This window comes from Notolabrus celidotus, chromosome 5 (genome assembly GCF_009762535.1).
Source record: "Notolabrus celidotus isolate fNotCel1 chromosome 5, fNotCel1.pri, whole genome shotgun sequence".
NCBI classification, from domain to species: domain Eukaryota; kingdom Metazoa; phylum Chordata; class Actinopteri; order Labriformes; family Labridae; genus Notolabrus; species Notolabrus celidotus.
Genome location: NC_048276.1, coordinates 18923568 through 18942741, shown reverse-complemented (window position 1 = coordinate 18942741; position 19174 = coordinate 18923568). Strand labels below are relative to the sequence as shown.

The 19174-nt window shown below is 38.1% G+C and overlaps 2 protein-coding genes and 1 non-coding gene across 3 annotated transcripts in view; 2 read left to right on the top strand and 1 right to left on the bottom strand.

Moving 5' to 3' along the window:
* Window positions 1-11173, bottom strand: part of specc1 (sperm antigen with calponin homology and coiled-coil domains 1) — an 88661-nt gene extending 77488 nt beyond the window's left edge. Inside the window, exon 1 of the mRNA XM_034683520.1 lies at window positions 10968-11173. The gene's annotated coding sequence lies outside the window, so the exon portion shown is untranslated. The remainder of the gene's footprint in view (window positions 1-10967) is intronic.
* A 1122-nt stretch (window positions 11174-12295) lies between these two features.
* Window positions 12296-16063, top strand: timm22 (translocase of inner mitochondrial membrane 22 homolog (yeast)). The gene is made up of 4 exons (XM_034683522.1): window positions 12296-12586; window positions 13700-13896; window positions 15154-15226; window positions 15309-16063. The coding sequence occupies exons 1-4, from the start codon at window positions 12337-12339 to the stop codon at window positions 15383-15385; spliced, it is 597 nt and encodes a 198-aa protein (XP_034539413.1). The 5' UTR covers window positions 12296-12336; the 3' UTR covers window positions 15386-16063.
* Window positions 16064-18927: 2864 nt separating this feature from the next.
* On the top strand, window positions 18928-18999 carry trnap-agg. The gene has a single exon. It is a non-coding gene; the product is annotated as a tRNA-Pro (tRNA).
* The last annotated feature ends 175 nt before the right edge of the window (window positions 19000-19174 follow it).

The following is a 19174-nucleotide window of genomic DNA, read 5'->3' as shown; positions in this document are numbered from 1 at the left end:
AATTATCCCAACCACGAGGAGGCCGTTAAGGACACGAGCATAAATGTGCTCAAAAGTATGAAGCTGATGGGTCCTGCAGTATGATAAATTGCAGACAGACATACACACATAGGCAAACACACACACAAGACTGAACACAGGATTATGCCTCACAGAGGTAACTGACAGATCTTATCTTTATGTTGCTTCAGTTGGTTTAATGTTGATGTGTTAATGTTTGTTAATATCACATTACCACTAGCAGCTTAACATCTAACCAACCTTTGCATTCGAGGTGGCAGTTAAGAGGTGGTTAAGATCTGTATAATCAAAACATTAGTCTTATTTGATACAATAATGGATACTTGTGTTGTACATGCACACGTTAAAGTATTAATTGTGCCTGACCACGTCGGCAGCTCTGAGCCATCTGTACAGCACCTGGGTCTCTTGATGTGTGAGCAAAGTAGTCATCTCAGCTAAAGTGAAACAGGAAGAGTGTGGGATTAATCTGTGTCCCATGCTGTGAGACAGTCTCTGCTCTCCCTGTGGGTTTCCCCTTTAGTCTGGAGGGATGTGAAACTTAAGCACAACAGGGCAAAAACCTCCTTCCCCAAAGCAGTATCGAGGAAGTAGCAGCCTGGTTTCGCACATAACAGTGCAGCAAATGTGTGACATTTTCAGAAGTCAATAGAAATTTGTCAGAGTTGATGTGTAAGAGACCTACAGCTGTACAAATATGAACAGACTTTAAATGGCTCTAACTTCACTGCTGGGAACAGAGAACCCTGAACCTACACCTAGGATGCAATTGTTCTCAAGTGGTATGCATGTTTTTGTGTTTGAGGCCGTTACCCATCAGGCCGAAGCAAATTATTACTAGAAGAGTCAAACAGTACCCCTCCCCAGGGTTAGATGTAACTATAACTTCTTAAACTAAAACACAGAAAACTACTACTCAGCACTTAAATAAGAACTATGAGAACTGCTGCCTTCATCAGCATGTTTCTGTACAAGGAGTGAAGAAAGCAAAGCTAGTGAGAAAGTGTTGATTTCTTTGATCTGAACAGAGATCAATAGGTTGTTTGGCTTGTTTAATGGTACACACAGTGGAGGAATCCCAACTTTTAAAATAAGTGCTTACTATGTGGTCCTAGCTCATTAATATTAACAGTTCATATATTAGAGTTCAGGCTGCAAAGTTCATGTTCTCACTTACACGTTTTCATGCATCAGAACTTTTTCACTGTATTTCTTCTGTAGGAGTAATTCAACTCATGTACTTTCAAAAATAGTTACATCCTGATTTATTAAAAAAGAACATCAGGTGGCCAGTTAAGAGGATTATTTTTTTTATTTGAGGATGTGGTTAAGAAAAAAATCAGCTTTCAGTATAAGCTGTGAGGTGTGATATGACAACACAACTGTTTTTTTTATTTAGTCTATGTATTTTTCCCCATGCACAGCTCGTACGCTCTCCTGTACTAATTTCCATACAAACAAACAAACAACTAAAGTTATATTATTTTTAAATTTGCTGATATTATAAATGACTCATGGGGATAATCATTTTGACAAGTATATTGTGTTATACAAAATACAATCAAGCAGTTGCTGTTTGGAAATAATTAAAATCAAAATTGCAGAATAACTGCTTTTAATACAATCACATTGTAAAAGCCAATTCCATAAGTAAAAGGACACCAGGTCAGGGATAATGTAAAGTGAGAGGGTCACAAAAGAACCTCTTCATGATGGATAAGACCCTGACGTTATCACCTGCTCAGTATACTTTATCTGACTGGCAGCCAACTACACAAACAATTTGACAGTAAGTTTTGATGTAAAGAGGATTTTATTGATTTAAACTGTTTCAATAGTCCCTCTGATTATTTAAAGCACTTGTTCTTATCAGCCCACTAGAAGATTGAATAAAATTAAATTAAACTTAACATTTTCATTCATATTAAAGTCTTTAGCCTGCTTAACTGTTGCAGATCACATTGAACTTAATTACATTTATGGAAAGTCAAAAAGTTAGTGCTTCTCCGTTGACATAGGTGATACCTCTGACTCAAAGTGCTTTGGTGATATTTTAATTCTGTTTGACAAAAAGTGCATATTACTTTTGACTTGCTTTATGTGCCATTCTAAAAGGCAGTGGTGTTGTCATTTTCCATGGCGGCAGCAGCAAGAGCAGGGAGAAGCTGTTATCTAATAGCGTGCTAAAAGGGAAAAAATAGGATTTATAAAATGGTCCATTTTGGACCCTAATTGCATCAAAATTTAGAAGTTATGATAATTTTGTGTTTGAGTAACCTTTCATGTCAATGTAAGTAATAAGAGGCATATGAATCAAACCGCAAGGACCCTTGAGATGCCCCTTTGGCTCATGCTGCTGCTCCCCTCTTTTGTGTGTTTCAGTGCTTGTGTACAGCCTAGATAACGGTGTACTGTTTTAACCCATAACATTTCACTGTATTAATTTTTGTATTTATTTCAATTTATTTATTGTATTTCATATTATTTATCTTATTATTATTATTTTATTCATTTGTTTTTATTTCATTCTATTGTAATGTTTTGATATTAAGTTGTATTCCCTCTTAATGTTACCCTGGGTGGGGGTGGTGGGGGATTCTGTTAATCAGTATATGTCATCACTGTGAATTATAGCACTTTGAGATTTGCTCCAAATGTAAAGTGCATGACAAATAAAATACATTATTATTATTATTATTATTATTATTATTTATTATTATTATTATTATCACTGTTGTATTGAAAAATTCATAAATAAACTAAAAAATAAATAAATAAATAAATAAATTAAGACATTAAAGCTCACAGCCCTACCAAGTACTACTGTACCATTCCATCATTATTGACATCTTCAATGAATAGTCGTGTATGACCCTGGAGCTGTTTCAGTGGAGCAGACAACATATAAATCAGAGGATCTCTTGAAATTATCCACTGGATTAGGACCACATGGGAGAGTAATGTGGAGTCTGACAGTGAGGTAAAAAATGACAACACAATGCATAAAGATGAGGCTGCTCAGCTTATCAACAATTAACAAAAAAAAAATTTGTTTTCACACATTACATAACAAAAAGTCGTGTCTGACCACGGAACAAAAACTATCATTAGAGTTTTGTTTGGAATTTAAAGCCTAATGGACAAAGATAGTTCATGTCTTTCATAACCGTGTATTCAAGCATCAACAATCCTTTGCACTTTGCAGCATTCACAGCCATCCATTATCTCCCCAAAAAACTGCTCTGTCCTGGCTTCACCAGGCATACAGTAGTAGGAGCTGAAATAGATACAGTCCTCATGCATATTTCATCTGCTTCATCCTCTGCTTCATCTTTCTCAGAGCCAGGCTCCCTTGAGGGCTGAACTTCCTGTTCTGATGGTGTCAAAGTTCTGATCTGATAAACAGTCAGTCAGAGCCATGTTTCCTATCTGCCTGCTTGACTACATGTACAGCGAGTGGGCGGATTTCCATAGAAACACTAGCATCCATGAGAACTGCGAGGGAATAAAAAGACGAACCATAGCTCAGTGATTTTCCTCAATGGGACACAATAGTTATTGTGCCAATGAGTAGAATATCTATTCATCCTTAGAAGATCAAACCCTCCTTCCTGTGTCTTTTAAGTTAGCAAAAGTACACAGATGTGTGGCATGAGAGCTATTTGATGTGTGCTGTGGGTGTGTGCAATGTATGAAAGACACTGAAAGACACTGAAAGACAATAGGTCAGAGCTTTTTGAGCCAGCAAGTAAATATTTCAATGACACTCCTCCTGCACTTACAAACGCCACACTTGCAAACATGATTTTCCTGTTCACCTGGATGATTTAACTCTAATAAAAATGTGTTGTCTTGTTGTATACTTGCAAATCGTGCACAACACACTGCAGTACTCCTTTCTTGTTTGCTTCAGAAAGGAAAAAAAAGTCTGACTTTCATTTGAAATGACAATATCTCTGCGTTTTTACCTCTGTCATGGCCCAGATGACCCATTTACAGAAAACACAAGCATTCCTTGGAGCCGCTGACTGTCAGCTACTGTCAAGAATGCAGTCTGTTTCCTGGACGCTTCTGAATTAAAGACAGAGCCAGAGGAAAAAAGATACTTGGAGTTACCTTCCTTCACAGCTAAATATACACCTCAGGCAGAAGTGAATGCTGTGCCAATGCTGTTCCTTTTTCCTTGCTGCTCTTCTAGATGTTGCCAAAGAAGAAAAAAAACTGAAGGAAGGTAGCCTAGCTATGTTGTGGAGATGAACCATCTGTGGGCAGAAGCAATACGTGAAAATCAAGTGTAAAATTAGTTGCAACCTGCTAACAGTATACTGAGCAGCCCCACATTCTGTCAGATATAAGGCAGCTTCTACATAGTCAACCGAATCAGTTGATCTCCTCTTATCTCCACAATTAAAGCCTCCTCCACTGCAGTAAAGGACGTGCCATGCAGACCAGACCTTGCCTCTTGAGGACAGATAACTCTTTCTTTTGAAATCACACTGAGAGCTTATCCCTGTGTCTGAGAGTGAAACTGAGCTGTCCATGCACACCAGGCAGAAAAATGTGTGTCTGACCAAATTAGTTTTACCTAAGACCCTCTTTCTGATAAAGGGTAGAGCTGATCTTGTTACACAGTGACATGGACAGTGTAAACAGTGCTCTGCCAAGTTATTCTTGAAGCACAAACCTAAAAGTAAGACTAAATAAATAAATTAAGTGTTTTATCTGGATTTATATCAGATCACTCTGCTGGGCTAGTTCCCACTGACTGTTGTATTGCTCAGGATTCATGAGGTCAGTCCATCTCTAAGGCACCATACCTACAACCAAGCCTCAGCCTATGTGATATTTGCATGTCATCTATTCACCACTCACTTTGCATACAACAACTCGAGCTACCGCTGGATCATTTAAGCAACACAATATGTCCATCATAACACTCATTCTAAGTGGCTTCATCTGTTCCCTTTATGTCCCAGCACAAAGTCTGTTCACCATTCACACTCACTGACCTGCACAGGCATCCAAAATTGCCCTACTCTGGCATACAGCTGGCAGGAAATGCTCCATCTTATCATGACTTTGTTTACAGATGAAGCCATTCCTATCTGAAGACTACATTTTAGAGACTACTGATGAAGACCTGTAAAAAATATGTCTGAAAAACTGTATGAGCCTGGTTGCTCCTTTATCAAAACTCAGCTCAGATTTGCTTGACAACAATGATGGGTCGCCATTAATCAGAACCTATGAGCTCAACTACAGCAGAGGTGGACTATCCACAGGTTCATTACAGTGGAAAACAGGGTGACATGCATCCTGGTAAAGACAGATTTCCCCCTTTGAAAGTTTGAGGCCAAAGTTGCATGCAAGCTGATCTTGTGAAATGCAATTTTCTCTCCTTCAAGTCTTCCTAACGTATTGTCAAACAGCATCATGATATCTGGTCTTCGCACAGACATCTATTCCTGCAGCTGGACACAAGATTTTTTAAACAACCATAGCTCTGCCTAAGAGAAATCCAAAGATGCACACTTGTTAAATGCAAGGATTACATACAAATACAAATGACACAGATCAGGGGCAAGTAAATATGCTAAATTATTGTCAGTTGTTTTTAGAAAACATTCTTGATGTGACCACTGTGACTGTATTTTTATTCTCTCGATTCACAGAAAAATGCCATGAAAGGTCTGTATTGCACATTTACAACGTCCTTGAATGTCCCTGCAGTGGCAGGCGCATTGGACAGACAGTCAGTTCACGGCACTCTGAAATGCATCTGCATCTTTGATGACTATGAGTTGATCTAAACTTACTAAATGTGTCTGATGTTTCACCAAACTGGATTAAATCAAGCTGTAGACTCAGAGCTTTTTACGGTAATGGCAGCAAAAACGGCAAACCCCCAGTTGTGTCTTTGTCACTAACGCACACTGGGGGGTAAAAATCCTCAACGAGGATAAGACAGATGCATGGATGCGGGGAGAGCTGGTTCATAGAGCACACCTGCTGCAGGTAGGTGTGCTTTATGATCCCCCACAATATTGCACGCCGTGCAAAACAGTTTACCCCGCTTTCATGTAAAACATCCGGAAACTGACATGCACAAACTTTGGCATAAATATTAGTTGGTAAATGTGCTTTTTTCGCGTCGGACATGTCTTCATCTTGTCAACCGCTAACAAGGAAGTGAAATTGATGACGGAACTGATGACGTACAGGGGCTGAGGTTAAGGTGATTGGTCAAATTTGTGGGAAAGTTGCAAGGGCCGCACAAAAATCGTGCTGATTGTTTGAATTTGCGTTGGTAGTTGCGAATGTGAAAGCGCAACTACCTGGAGGGACTGACTAAGTAAAAGAAGTGTGAATGTCCTCGTATTTGCAAATAACTATGTTCAAAACTGACATTTCACAGGCGTGTTTCTTGCTGGGGTGCTCTCATCTTTATTTATATGGTGCTTGTGGTTAATAAGGGGTGCTTTTAATCATGCACAAAAATCAAACCAATGAGAGAAGTAGCTGCTCTGAAAGTGATCAAATGCTTAAACAAGTAACAGCTCTTACACGGCAGGGTTCTAATATCTCACGATCTTTTAAAGCACTAAAGTGACATTGAGCACCACTGATCTTCTAATTAGGTTTATATTGAGCCTTCAGCTCAGTATCGTGTTGGTTTGCCCTTCCATGCGAAGACCTTGATAGCCAATATAGCACCAGATCATATGAAATGAGCAGCAAGCATCATACACACATAGTAGAGGACTTCACCACTGCAGTATCTGCCTTTCACCCTCAACAGCTGGACAAGGTCACTTCAATTGTTCTCACCCTACCCCCACCCTGATCATTTCATAAGTCAGTTAAAGCATTTGGATGAAAGACTCCATTGCTGCTGTTCATGTCCTATGCATAGTACCTTGGCATATAAAAAAACAAGGTGAATCCAGGACACCTTCACTGATGGAAGACTTAGTGTGGGGCTGCAATGAGAGGAGACCTTGAATTTCCTTTCATGTTTCATTTCATCTCATTGAACAGAGTGGTGAGGGCTCTCACTAGGTATAATTCTCTGTCAAACAACAAAACGTGCCATACCACTGCTGTGCAAGTAGACAACGGTGCTCCCCACACTACCCCTGGCTATTTATAGCAAGCCAATGACAGGAACTGCCTGGATAATGACTTGAACAGAGGATTAGAGCTGCCATAGAAAAAAGGAGGGAGATTCACTGATAAAGGCTCTTCAAGTACGTGTGAAGTATGAGTCCAGGGAAGGGGCTTTTGGAGATTGCATCGATCAATGACAAAGACAAAGTCATGACATCAACACTAAAATGAGCACTTTTTCAAATTCAGCAATCCTGTTAGTTGCTGTCACATGTGTTCATGTGACTTTCCCTGCCACATACAGTTACCTAAAACACATACGTCAGGAAATGTCAATGGTTTACGATACAAGCCACAATGTTGCCACTTATTGGTTTGCACAATTGTTTGGACTACAGAGCTGGGCATTGTGGTCATTTCCATTTCGGTTGTTTTGAGCCTAGAGACAATACTTAACTTAGGGTGGACCCTTATTGCTACATCTCTATCCTGGTTGACAGGTCGCCATGATAGCAATCACAGGCAGTCCCACCCTAAATCATACCCTGTTCTATTTTCTACTTAACTATAAAGGGGACCATAATTAACAAAACAAACATTGCCCTGTGTAATAGAAGACTTGAGGCAGCAAGCTAATCAGGGGAATATTACGAGCTATAAATTAACTGAGAACAGGGTCACTTCTTATTGGTTTCCTTTAAAGCTGTGATTCTAGATTCTGATAAATATCACAGAGGAAGAGTAACTTCATATATTGTGATATCATACAATACTGAAAGTGAAGTGTTAAATTGCAAAGTTTATGTCTAATAAAAAGGAATACTCAAAGTATATATAAAACTAGAGCTGGGCGATAATTCAATAATTAAAGTGATATCATTTTCTCAATATTAATATAACAAATGTCCGATAAAAATGTGATATATTTAAACCTATAATTATTGTTATAAACTGCAATTCATCAAGAATCCACATGAGGCTGGCTGCAGAAACACCGGAAACCACATAGACACCAATTCAAAAAAGACGATCTTTGAGGCATTAATAAACATGTTTACAGCCTGGTTCAAAAAACGGCTTGGCTCTTCGTAGCTAATTTCTCTATTGGCACACACTGTACAGGGGGATGATTTTTTTCTGACGTGACGGTTCAGAAGATATTAAGATTACGAGTTTTTGCCCAAATAAGGACATGACTGACTTGACTCCCGGTCGGGAACACATAGCTGTTGGCTAGGAGGCTCAAACTCCGCCTCTTTACGTCACACTCTGCCTGGTTGAGTTCTGCATTTCCAATATGGCTGCCGCTGTCAGTTGGCTTCAAAACAGCTCTCAGGAACAGATGGGTGACGTCACGGATACTACGTCAATATTTTATACAGTCTATGGTTTCCACCCAGTAATAGACTGAAGAAGAAAATTGCATTGAACAGCCAATCATGTTGCAGGGTAAGAGGTAGGCGGAGCTTAAAGACATTAGGAGCAGAATGTAAACACAGATGAAAAGAGTGACAGCGACACTGAAGAAAACTCAAAACCTAGCAGCTCAAAGAGTCGTTAGTCTAACACTGACTGCACAAACCACTAACATTAATACGGTTTATTAAATATACTTTCAGAATGTGGGTAAAAGAATGCTGTGCATTTCCAACATGTTTAATATCCACTGAGACCACCGTAAATAACAGTGGTGTATTCACTGCACTGTGGGAAAAAATATCACCTCTTCCTCCAGCGTTCAAAATAAAGAGATTCAAGAATCTTATCAGAAAACTAAATCCAGATAAAAGTTAATAATTTGGTTTCTTCCACTTCCACTCAGGACCAAAAATCTCCCTTTAAACTTAAATGAAATAATGATTTGATATTTATCATGCTAATTATCGATATCGACTGATATGAAACATTTTATCATAATAACAAATTTTTCAATATCGGCCAGCTCTATATAAACCCAACACATAAAGGAAAAACTATTTTACTTGTTTTATGTGATAGGAACAGTAGGATCTTCATTTTTCTTTAACAAAGTCCAGACCCTATCAGTTACATAATAACTTAATGTGCATGAAACTGTAGTCTATGGGCCCCACCATTTCTCCACGTCATCAGACACGTCACAACTCGTGACTTTGAAGCTTTGAGAAAATTTCGACTTATGATATGGTAAATACGATGAGAGGGGGGCGTTCATATGGCCATTCCTCGTGAACACGGTATACAAGACCCAATTTGTGCACCAACAGTCTATGTCATCCATTCCACTCAGTGTTGTAGTCTGACTGCCAACTATAACAATAGTAGAGGTCAGGCATCTTTAAATGTGTTTTTTTATGTCCTGCACATCCAATTCTGAACACAGACCAGAGGACAGATTTCTAGCAATGTTGCCTCTTTGGTTGTTTAACCATAAAGAAATCAAAGGGTGTAATTAGCTACAAACAGCATCCAGTATGACGACCTCATAAATGACTGGTGCACTGCTGATATCTGAAGTTTCTTTTCTGCTGGCATAATCAAAAGGAGCAGAGAAAAGTGAATGCTGTCATTTGTTGCCCATTTGGCTTTTCTTAAAGAACACATGCTTTTCTAGTGCAGGCTGGCATCTCCAATAAACACAAGAGTATAACCTACACGCTGTAATTGACATATTTCTCAACTTTACTTTCCCATTTGCCATTATAGAGATGTTTAGTTATGCAGCACAGCAAGCTGTCACATAAAAACATGGGTTTGTTATTTAAGCGTCTTCTGGGACCCTTTGGCTGATGTAGCTTCCAAGTGAATATGGAAAGTGGAATTACACACAGGAGCTTAGTCAGGATGATTTGCTGTAATCAAGTATTTAAGGACCTATAGCGAGGACAAACTTCAAACTTTGAAAATAACCACCCTTAACACAAGAAGGCCTTGTTTGACTGCTTCACATGGCACCGATCTAATGAGGAACAAATGGTTGGCTGATCATGTGAAGAAAAACTGCTTGCGGCACACTGAAGTGCTTCCAAAGGTAACTTGCTGTGGCAGGATGATGTGTCAATTGCATTACAGATGGAAAAACCCAAGCAGTACAATTACTTTTTTAAAAATGTTACTAACTTGAAAGAAAAGCATGAAATTCCCACAAAAGTGCAGGTGCTGTCTAGATCCGAAAAGGAAACCTGAAAAGAAGTTCTTAAATCTGAATCATTGAGGCACAATGATAACACATTCATTCTTTTTTTTAAAGATACTAGGTTAAGAGACGTTTTAAAAATCCATTATTTATTTGTCAAAGGGTGGTTGAACTACCACTTGTATAAAGACTTTTATATTTTAGAAAATAACTGAGCTAAACCTATTTCTAAAAAGCAGATGGGGAGTATTGATCGAGCAAGTATCCTGTTGAACCACCGACTCTGCATGGTGCAACCAACGCGAGCGAGCAAACTGAAAATGTAAGGATGGATATCTGTAGCTATACTGACATCCTCCTGGGCGTCAGCGTCTTTTGGACTTCAATATTACTGTCTTACTCTGACAGAAGCGTGGAAACAACCTGTCATCTGGCTAATTGTATGACAGACGTCGTATGAGGAAATACAAGTCTGCTTGAGAATGACAGTCATTAAATTAAAGAGACAGAGACGTGTAGTGTCCTCACAGTGAAGGCTGTAAACAAACAAGCTGCCATCAGAGACAGTTTGCCGTGGCTCTAACAGCGTCTTTAATGTCCACCGAAAACAGAGAAGTATGAACGTTAAAGTTTACACGTTTTAACTCGACTAACTGGTGATACAAATCAAACAGATGTTGTCAGTTGTAAGGGAAATGCCGGTTAGCCTCGAGCTTCAGCTTACCTGGTCAGTATTGCGGCAGTGCTGCTGTTGTTTGATCAAGATGCTGCTGATGCCGCCGCCTCACGCACGCGAGTCATTAAAGTGTCAGCACCGGCCAGTGCTCGAGCCGGTAGGTGGAGCGCGTGAAGCGAGTTTGGCGCAGTGCTCTGTGAGATTCTGGGAAATGTAGTCTTTCCACAGAAAACTGTTCTGAGAAAGAAACGCTCGGAGAAGAAAAAATATGGTACATTTTCTCCAAGGGCACTTTTAATGACTAGAATAAAATAGTACGGAAGAGGATTAGGGCCACTGGAAAAAAAAATTAAGGTCATTTAAATTATTCTTATTAATATTATTCTGAGAAAAAAGTCAAAATTCTGACTTTAATCTCAGAATTCTGACTTTTTGACATAATTCTGACTTTAATCTCAAAATTCTAACTTTAATTTCAGAATTCAGACTTTAATCTCAGAATTCTGACTTTAATCTCAGAATTTGGACTTTAATCTCAGAATTCTGAATTTTTTCTCTATTAATAATATATTTTTTAAAATGTACCCTTAATTTCCTTTTTTTTTTTTTTTACACTGGCCCTCATCCTTTTCCGTAAAATAGAAGAATACTTTATTTTGGATACAACAGTCTATGTCGTTTAGTAGCCTGTATAAAATGTGAATGTAAATTAATTCCAAAATACTGACTGCAGCAAAAAAGACATTACATTTAACAATCTAAAATGACTGTTAAAAACATATAATAATAATAATAATAATAATAATAATAATAATAATAATAATAATAATAATAATAACAATAATAACAATAATAATAGCAACAAAGACTTAAGTAAATCCTTATATATCTGTAACAAAATGCATATTTCATTTGGGTTCATTGTAAGGTATTATCGGTATTTTTCAAATAAGATATAACTTAATAAACATAAAATATAAGATATTACAAATTCATAATACTCAGTATAACGTGATTAATTTGAATGAATCAGAAAAAAATGTCACTTAACACTAGTTTAACGCTAAAATTTTCAAAAACCGAAAAAAGTATTGCTCCATGTTTTAAAAACACGACTTTAAACCTTAGCTTTAGCAAAGTTGGGAAACCGGACTACAAGAACTGATCGCAGGACTTTGACTGTGACGAATGTGCTGCCGGTACTAAGATAAATTAGGATGTGACTATTTGTGATTATCATAACCCTGTTTTCACCTGAAACTATTAAAATATTTATTTTGTGAATACAGATAATGTGTTGTGTTCGCGTTCCTCCCGTTTTTCACAGGCAATAACAGATATATATAATATATATAATTTACGAATCTGCAGCCAATCCTTTTGACCACATTTTGCGAGAGCGCTGTCATTGAGAAACATGGCGGCGTCCACGGGTGTTGCGGATGGTGCTCCTTCGGATTTACAAGGTTCTGGCCCGAGCATGGAAAGCCCTACTCTTCAATACAGTATGATTCTGGATCATCTCATAGGCGACAAGAGGCCTGTTAAGGAACTGAGCCCCGGTGTGATGGGTGGACTGCCGGTGCCTATCAAAAGCGACGAGCAGAAGATGATCGAGAGGGGAATGGAGAGCTGTGCCTTCAAGGCGGTGCTGGCCTGTGTGGGAGGTTAGAATTAAAAGTCATACAGTTCAACATACCTGCTTTACATGTGTCTGTCTGCCCTTCCATCTTCAGCTGATACAGATGCTTATTTTATTTTGAGATCAATTTCCACTGTAGTCCACATTATCTGGCGTCAGAGCACCAAGCTCAACTAAAATATTGCTTAGTAGCCTTGTCAATGTAAAACAGCATGATAAACAGTGGTTAAAACCATACCTGACTTTAGGAAAACGACATGTGCAGATGCATTCCAACTGCAGGTGAAAGTGATTGTAATTTTAGTTCTTCATATTCATAGCTTAATTGTTGACATTGCTGGTTCTTAGAAAGCTACCTCTTAAGATTATAATATAATGCTACATAATGGGGTCTCCAGCAGGGTTCCCACGCATCCTGGAAAACCTGGAAAATAGTTGACCAGTTTTCCAGTACTGGAAAACACCTGGAAAATGGGAGAAAAAGTCAAATGTCCTGGAAAATCACAGATTGTCCTGGAAAATTATTCCAACATGACGGTGTGCGACCTGACAAGGTTAAAAAAAACACGTCCCCATTCAACATTTGTGGCCATTTTTGTCATTTAGTTCTATTTAGGTCAATTTATGCACAGATCCTCTAATTATCATTATTAATTATTAATTTTAGTAAGGCAGCTTCCAGATTCCTTTGCTGGCTCTTTTGTTTTTTACTTAGCTAATTTTATATTTTTTGAGAAAAGAGCAAGCTGAGTTGAGAGTTGGCCATCATTGTTACTTGGTTGCACTAATAGGGTGCTGTACATCTGTGGTTGCATTATTCTATAATCAATTTGCTATAATTTTTTAAGAATGTAAGAGATTATTTCATGGATAGCCATAGACTTTCAATGTAGACTTCCACTGAGAGGAACATATTAGACTATTTAGGAACTAAATTAGGAACTAAATTTAGACTGTCATACCAGCTTGATCATCAGTGACAATGTCCTTGAAATGTCCTGGAAAATGATCTTTGGAAAAGAGTGGGAACCCTGTCCAGGCTTCTTTGTGTTACTGAATTCAAATGTTGTGATCCTCTTCAGGGAAATATGTCCTGGATTAATGAATGAATGAATGAATGAATGCTTGTTTTCCACAGGATTTGTCCTTGGAGGAGCTTTTGGTGTTTTCACAGCTGGCATTGACACCAATGTTGGCTTTGACCCCAAAGACCCGTTAAGAACCCCAACAGCACGAGAAGTCCTCAAAGACATGGGCCAGAGGGGGATGTCATATGCCAAGAACTTTGCCATCGTGGGTGCCATGTTCTCTTGCACAGAGTGCATCATTGAATCAGTAGGTCACTTCTCTTCATCATCAAAATGTGTTTTCTACTTAAGACAACAGATAAAATGTAGCTATTGTACCAATTCCAGCATATCTACATTGACGCATACTGCTGAAATGTTGATTAATGTGTATTGTTCTAATGTACTGATGTTGGATAGCACATCGCTTTATAAACCTTGTTGAAACTTTGAATACTGCTGAAATTAATAAACAGGACAAATGTCCCATGTTATTATAATATTTAGATAATAAAATAACATTGACTTATGTTTGAAGGTTGTCAGACAGAAGCTGTTAAATAAAATAAATAAGTACAACTTATTTAATTTAATTTCTAGTTCACTGTTGAAATACAAAAAAAAGGCAAATGATGTAAGATATGAATTAGGCGTGAATTAGGAAGAAACGAGTAGAAACAAGTCATCTTTGCCTAATGGCATTGAATCTAACCATTTGTGCTTTTTTCCAGCACACTTGTGTTGTGTGAATTGTTCATATCATTGTGAAATCAGCCTGAGAGCAGTATCAGATTTGCTTTACTCTTGAAAAAAAATCAAACATATTAAACAAGCTCATAGTTGTCTAACACCCTATCTTGACAGTACAGTATATGTTAAAGGGGCTCTTCATGGACGTATAATCTTTTAAATATGGTCAACAGTGCCATCTAGTGCCAATCGTTTTTGTTGAAAATGTTCATATGGATGACCTGCATATATTTATGATTAGGGTTGCAAAATTCTGTGAATTTTCAAAGTTGGAAACTTTCCATGGGAATTAACGAAGGTTGGCTCTTAATAGGGAACTTAAATATATTTGAGGAAAATATATTTTAGTATAATCCTGACTAAAACAACCAGATTTCATGCAAGTACAGTTGAATATCAATGCTATTCCTCAATCACATGCACATAGCACAATGCTTACTGCAGGGCTGTTGAGACCACGCCCCCTACATGCACTGTGCATTCCTCCATCTCATGTACATGTACAGATGATTTCTAGAATCCTTCAGAGGCTAGGCTCAAGAAGCTTGAGGGAAGATGCTTTTTTATTTGCATGTTGAATGGGAAAAATTCCCCAGCTTAACTTCCCATGGAAATTTACTGGAAACTTTCTGGAAATTTTCCTCCCCTTTGTAACCTATTTATGATATATAGCCATCATAGCTTTAATTTTAATTGCTTATAATATGTCTTAATTATCTCCTATCGTTTATCCGCCCTGCCTCAATGGTAAACACTACACCTTTTGTAATTTTAGCATAGAGGGCAATCTGACTGGAAGAATGCAGTGTACAGTGGTTGTGTAACTGGAGGAGCCATTGGATTTCGTGGTATGTAAATCTGCTTCATTTATTCCAAGTTTTTAAACTTCAGGTTTTCCCTTTCCTCACATTTTTTCTCTTTGTGTTGTAGCGGGCCTGAAGGCTGGGGTGCTGGGATGTGGAGGCTTTGCTGCATTCTCCGCTGCCATTGAATATTATTTGCGGTAAAGGACAGAAAAGTATTTCCATGGACAAAGACTTCATCAAGTACATCTGAACGAGTCAGTTCAAGATTTAAGATGGAGGATTCCTGCAACAGTAGAACCCTCACATTTGGTGGAAGAGAGAAGTTCCTACTTGTGCACAGCGTTTTTAAGAGATAGCAATGTGAAGTGAAAGGACATGATAGTGTTTGCCAGTGTCTCATTATTTTGTCATATGGACAGTTTGGGCAAAACCAAACAACTTCCTGTGGAGAATCTCAAAATGCTAAGCATTGAGGAACAATGCTGTAGGGGTTCCAGACATGTTACAGTTGTTGTGAGTGACATTACTGTTCTGAGTAAAAGACACCATAACAAATGCTGGTAAGGTTTTTATTGGTATATTGTGTCAGCAACTAATTTACATCAATTTTTTGTTAAATATATATTTTTTCTTAACCTTCAATAGTTTTTACCTTGAAATTAGCAATGCCAGCAAGAAAGAATGGTACATTGCCTTTAATGTCTACATTGGAGCTGAAATTCCGGGAAATGTCTTGCCTTTGTTCTTGTTATAGTTTTTGTGTGTTTTATTTATACACATATTAAAAATCTATTTGAGGGGTGCAGGTTTATGTCAGCAGTTAAAGCATGTGCCCCATGTACAAAGGCTATAAATTAAAGATTAAGTGAAGATACAGTTTTTTGCTGTTGCATTTGTGCATTTTTTCCTTTCTTACCAGAGCTCAAGGCATGCTAACCCAACTATAGACTGTCATGACAATGGAACACTTTCAGTTTGCAGTTGAGCAAGCAAAGACTTTGGATCTCAAAGGTGGGCTTGTACATAGGCATTTTTTTTTCCATGAACCTGTTGTGAAGTTATCTTTAAATTGAAACTGGTGATACCATACTGGTATAGAGAAATGATATACTTATTCTTGCAGATATGATATTGTTATATTCATATTTTGATTATGCTATTTTCCCTTGTAGTAAAGGTGAGGGAGACTGAGCATTTTCTTCATCTAGTAGTTTAATTTGGTGTTTTAAATATTTTAATCTGGTAATATTTTCCCTTCTTGAAGCTTCAAATGAGACTACACAGCCTCTTAGGTAGACTTTAACAGCTTCCCAGAGAGTAGAGGGGAAGCTGAACGTCATTTACAAAAATGTAAAGAAAAATGTTTCGTTTAATATTAACAAAATTTGTTTTCTGTTAGAAAATAAGGATTTGTTCTCCAAGAACTGTGGGGTTTATCTATACAGTCTAAACAATGAGAAGGTGAGGGAGCTGTGATCAGAAATCATGATACTATGAGATTTAGTATTTATTGTAAAAGGTACAAGTGTAGCATCAACTAAGAAGTAATCTATTCTACTGGAGGAGTTATGTACTGATGAATACAATATTTGCATTTGCAATAAATGTATTCAGGAATTCTCTTGAATTATTCTGTGGGAGTATCTTTGTAGAGCATATACCAAGGTAAGTATCTAACACTGCATTAAAGTGTCCACCAATTACTACATTTGTTTGTGAAATATTACGAATCAATACAAAAACTTTTTGGAAAAATATTAGATTGTCAGTGTTAGGAGCATATATAAGCAATGTTTACTAAAGTGAGGGAAATATTGTGAATTCCTCCTATCACTATAATGGAATAGCCTTCTTTATCTGCAATTGTTTTTTTCTAGAAGAAAGGGAACACCTTTTCTGAATAAAATGGCTGCACCTCTTGCTTTGGACAAGAAGGTTGGGTGATATACAACCTCTATCCATTTTGCTTTTAAACTGCTATGATAACTATTTTACAAGTGTGTTTCTTTTTTTTTGAAGTTATATTTTTTTTGCCTTTTTGCCTGTATTTTATAGGACAGCTGAAAATAGACAGGAAATGTGGGGAGTAGAGAGTGGGGGAAGACATGCAGGAAATGGTCGACTGGCCAGGAATCGAACCGGCGACCCCTGCGATGAAGACTATAGCCTCTGTACATGGGGCGTTTAGACCGCTAGGCCACTAGCACCCCACAAGTGTGTTTCTTGCAGAAATATATTTGAGGCAAGTGACCTCAAGTAAGCAACAACCTTTTTCTCTTTTGACTGGGTTATTTACTCCATGAACATTACAGCTTGAAAATGTAAGATCCTTCTCCCCCTTAGTATCATTAGCTGCACTGTCTTGCATCAGCATATTTAGACCAGTACAGAATTTCCTGTATCATGGGTTTAATTGTGTAATACCTGAGTGAAAATCTTCCCGGTCTGTCCCAACCCAATTTTATAACCCATCCTACCTCCACTGCAATCCCCAAAGTTCCCCCTCCATGAAATTTTCCGAAAACTCGTACAGACCTGCATCATGTTTAGTGTCCCTTGCACCCAAACATGAAATCTACAGTCATTCATCACAGTACATTGCTTTCAGGTTGCATTTAAGCAATCAAGCTTTTTTTTTATTGCAAATGCAAGCTTCACTAGCTACATTGTACGTTAGTTTAAGCTGAAATGTATCTTTTTTTCCAAATTTATTAAAAAAAACTTGTGGCTTGTTGCTCTAGGGGTATGATTCTCACTTTGGGTGCAAGAGGTCTCAGATGAGCCCTTCCAACTGCTGCAGGAAAGCCAAAAATGTATGGATGTACACTTGGCAGGTCATATGCAAAATTGCCTTACTCGTACATGTTTGCATCATATTTTGTGTCCCTTGCACCCAAACATGAAATTTACAGTCATTCATCACTGTACATTTCTTTCAGGTTGCAGCTCAACAATCAAGTGTTATTATTGCAAATGCAAGCTTCACTAAGTACATTGTACATTTGTTTAAGCTGAAATTTCACTTTTAATCAAAATGTAACATAAAAGTTATGACTCGTTGGTCTAGGGGTCTAGGGGTAAGATTCTCGCTATGGGTGTGAGAGGTCCTGGGTTCAAATCCCGGATGAGCCCACGCAACTGCTGTATGAAAGCCATATCTGTATGGAGGTACACTTGGCTGGTGATATGCAAAATTCCCTTACTCATACATGTTTGCATCACTGTTTGTTTCCCTTGCATCCAAACATGAAATCTACCGTCAAGCATGACAGTACATTTTTTTTCAGGTTGCAGCTCAGCAATCAAGTGTTATTATTGCAAACCGAAGCTTTACTAACTACATTGTACATGTGTTTGAGCTGAATATTCTTTGTTTTGTTATCCATTGGAATTATACTGTTGTAGCTCGTTGGTCGAGGGGTATGATTCTCGCTTTGGGTGCGAGAGGTCCCGGGTTCAAATCCTAGACGAGCCCTTGCAACTGCTGTTTGAAAGCCATATCTGTATGGAAGTACACTTTGCTGCTGATGTCTAAAATTGCCTTGCTAGTACAGGTATGCATCACTGTGTGTGTCCCTTGCACCCAAACATGTAACTACAGTCATGCATCACAGTAAATATCTTTGTAGGGTTGCAGCTCAGCAATCAAGTGTTATTATTGCAAATGCAAGCTTCGCTTACTACATTGCACTTTAGTTTAAGATGAAATTTCTCCTTTTTCCCAAATGTAAAGTAAAAGTTGGGGCTCGTTGGTCTAGGGGTATGATTCTCGCTTAGGGTGCGAGAGGTCCCGGGTTCAAATCCCGGACGAGCCCCTGCCACTACTGTATGGAAGTACACTTGGCTGCTGATGTGCAAAATTGCCTTGTTAGTACAGGTATGCATCACTGCTTGTGTCCCTTGCACCCAAACATGAAATCTACAATCATTCATCAAAGTACATTGCTGTCAGGATGCTGCTCAGCAATCAAGTGTTATTATTGCAAATGC

What these genes read in the sequence shown, in the direction of transcription:
- timm22 (XM_034683522.1), top strand. Translation starts at nt 12,337, where the DNA reads ATGGCGGCGTCCACGGGTGTTGCGGATGGTGCTCCTTCGGATTTACAA. An exon ending in GGTGCTGGCCTGTGTGGGAG is followed by an intron (nt 12,587 to 13,699) that starts GTTAGAATTAAA and finishes TGTTTTCCACAG; the next exon opens with GATTTGTCCTTGGAGGAGCT. An exon ending in CAGAGTGCATCATTGAATCA is followed by an intron (nt 13,897 to 15,153) that starts GTAGGTCACTTC and finishes TTGTAATTTTAG; the next exon opens with CATAGAGGGCAATCTGACTG.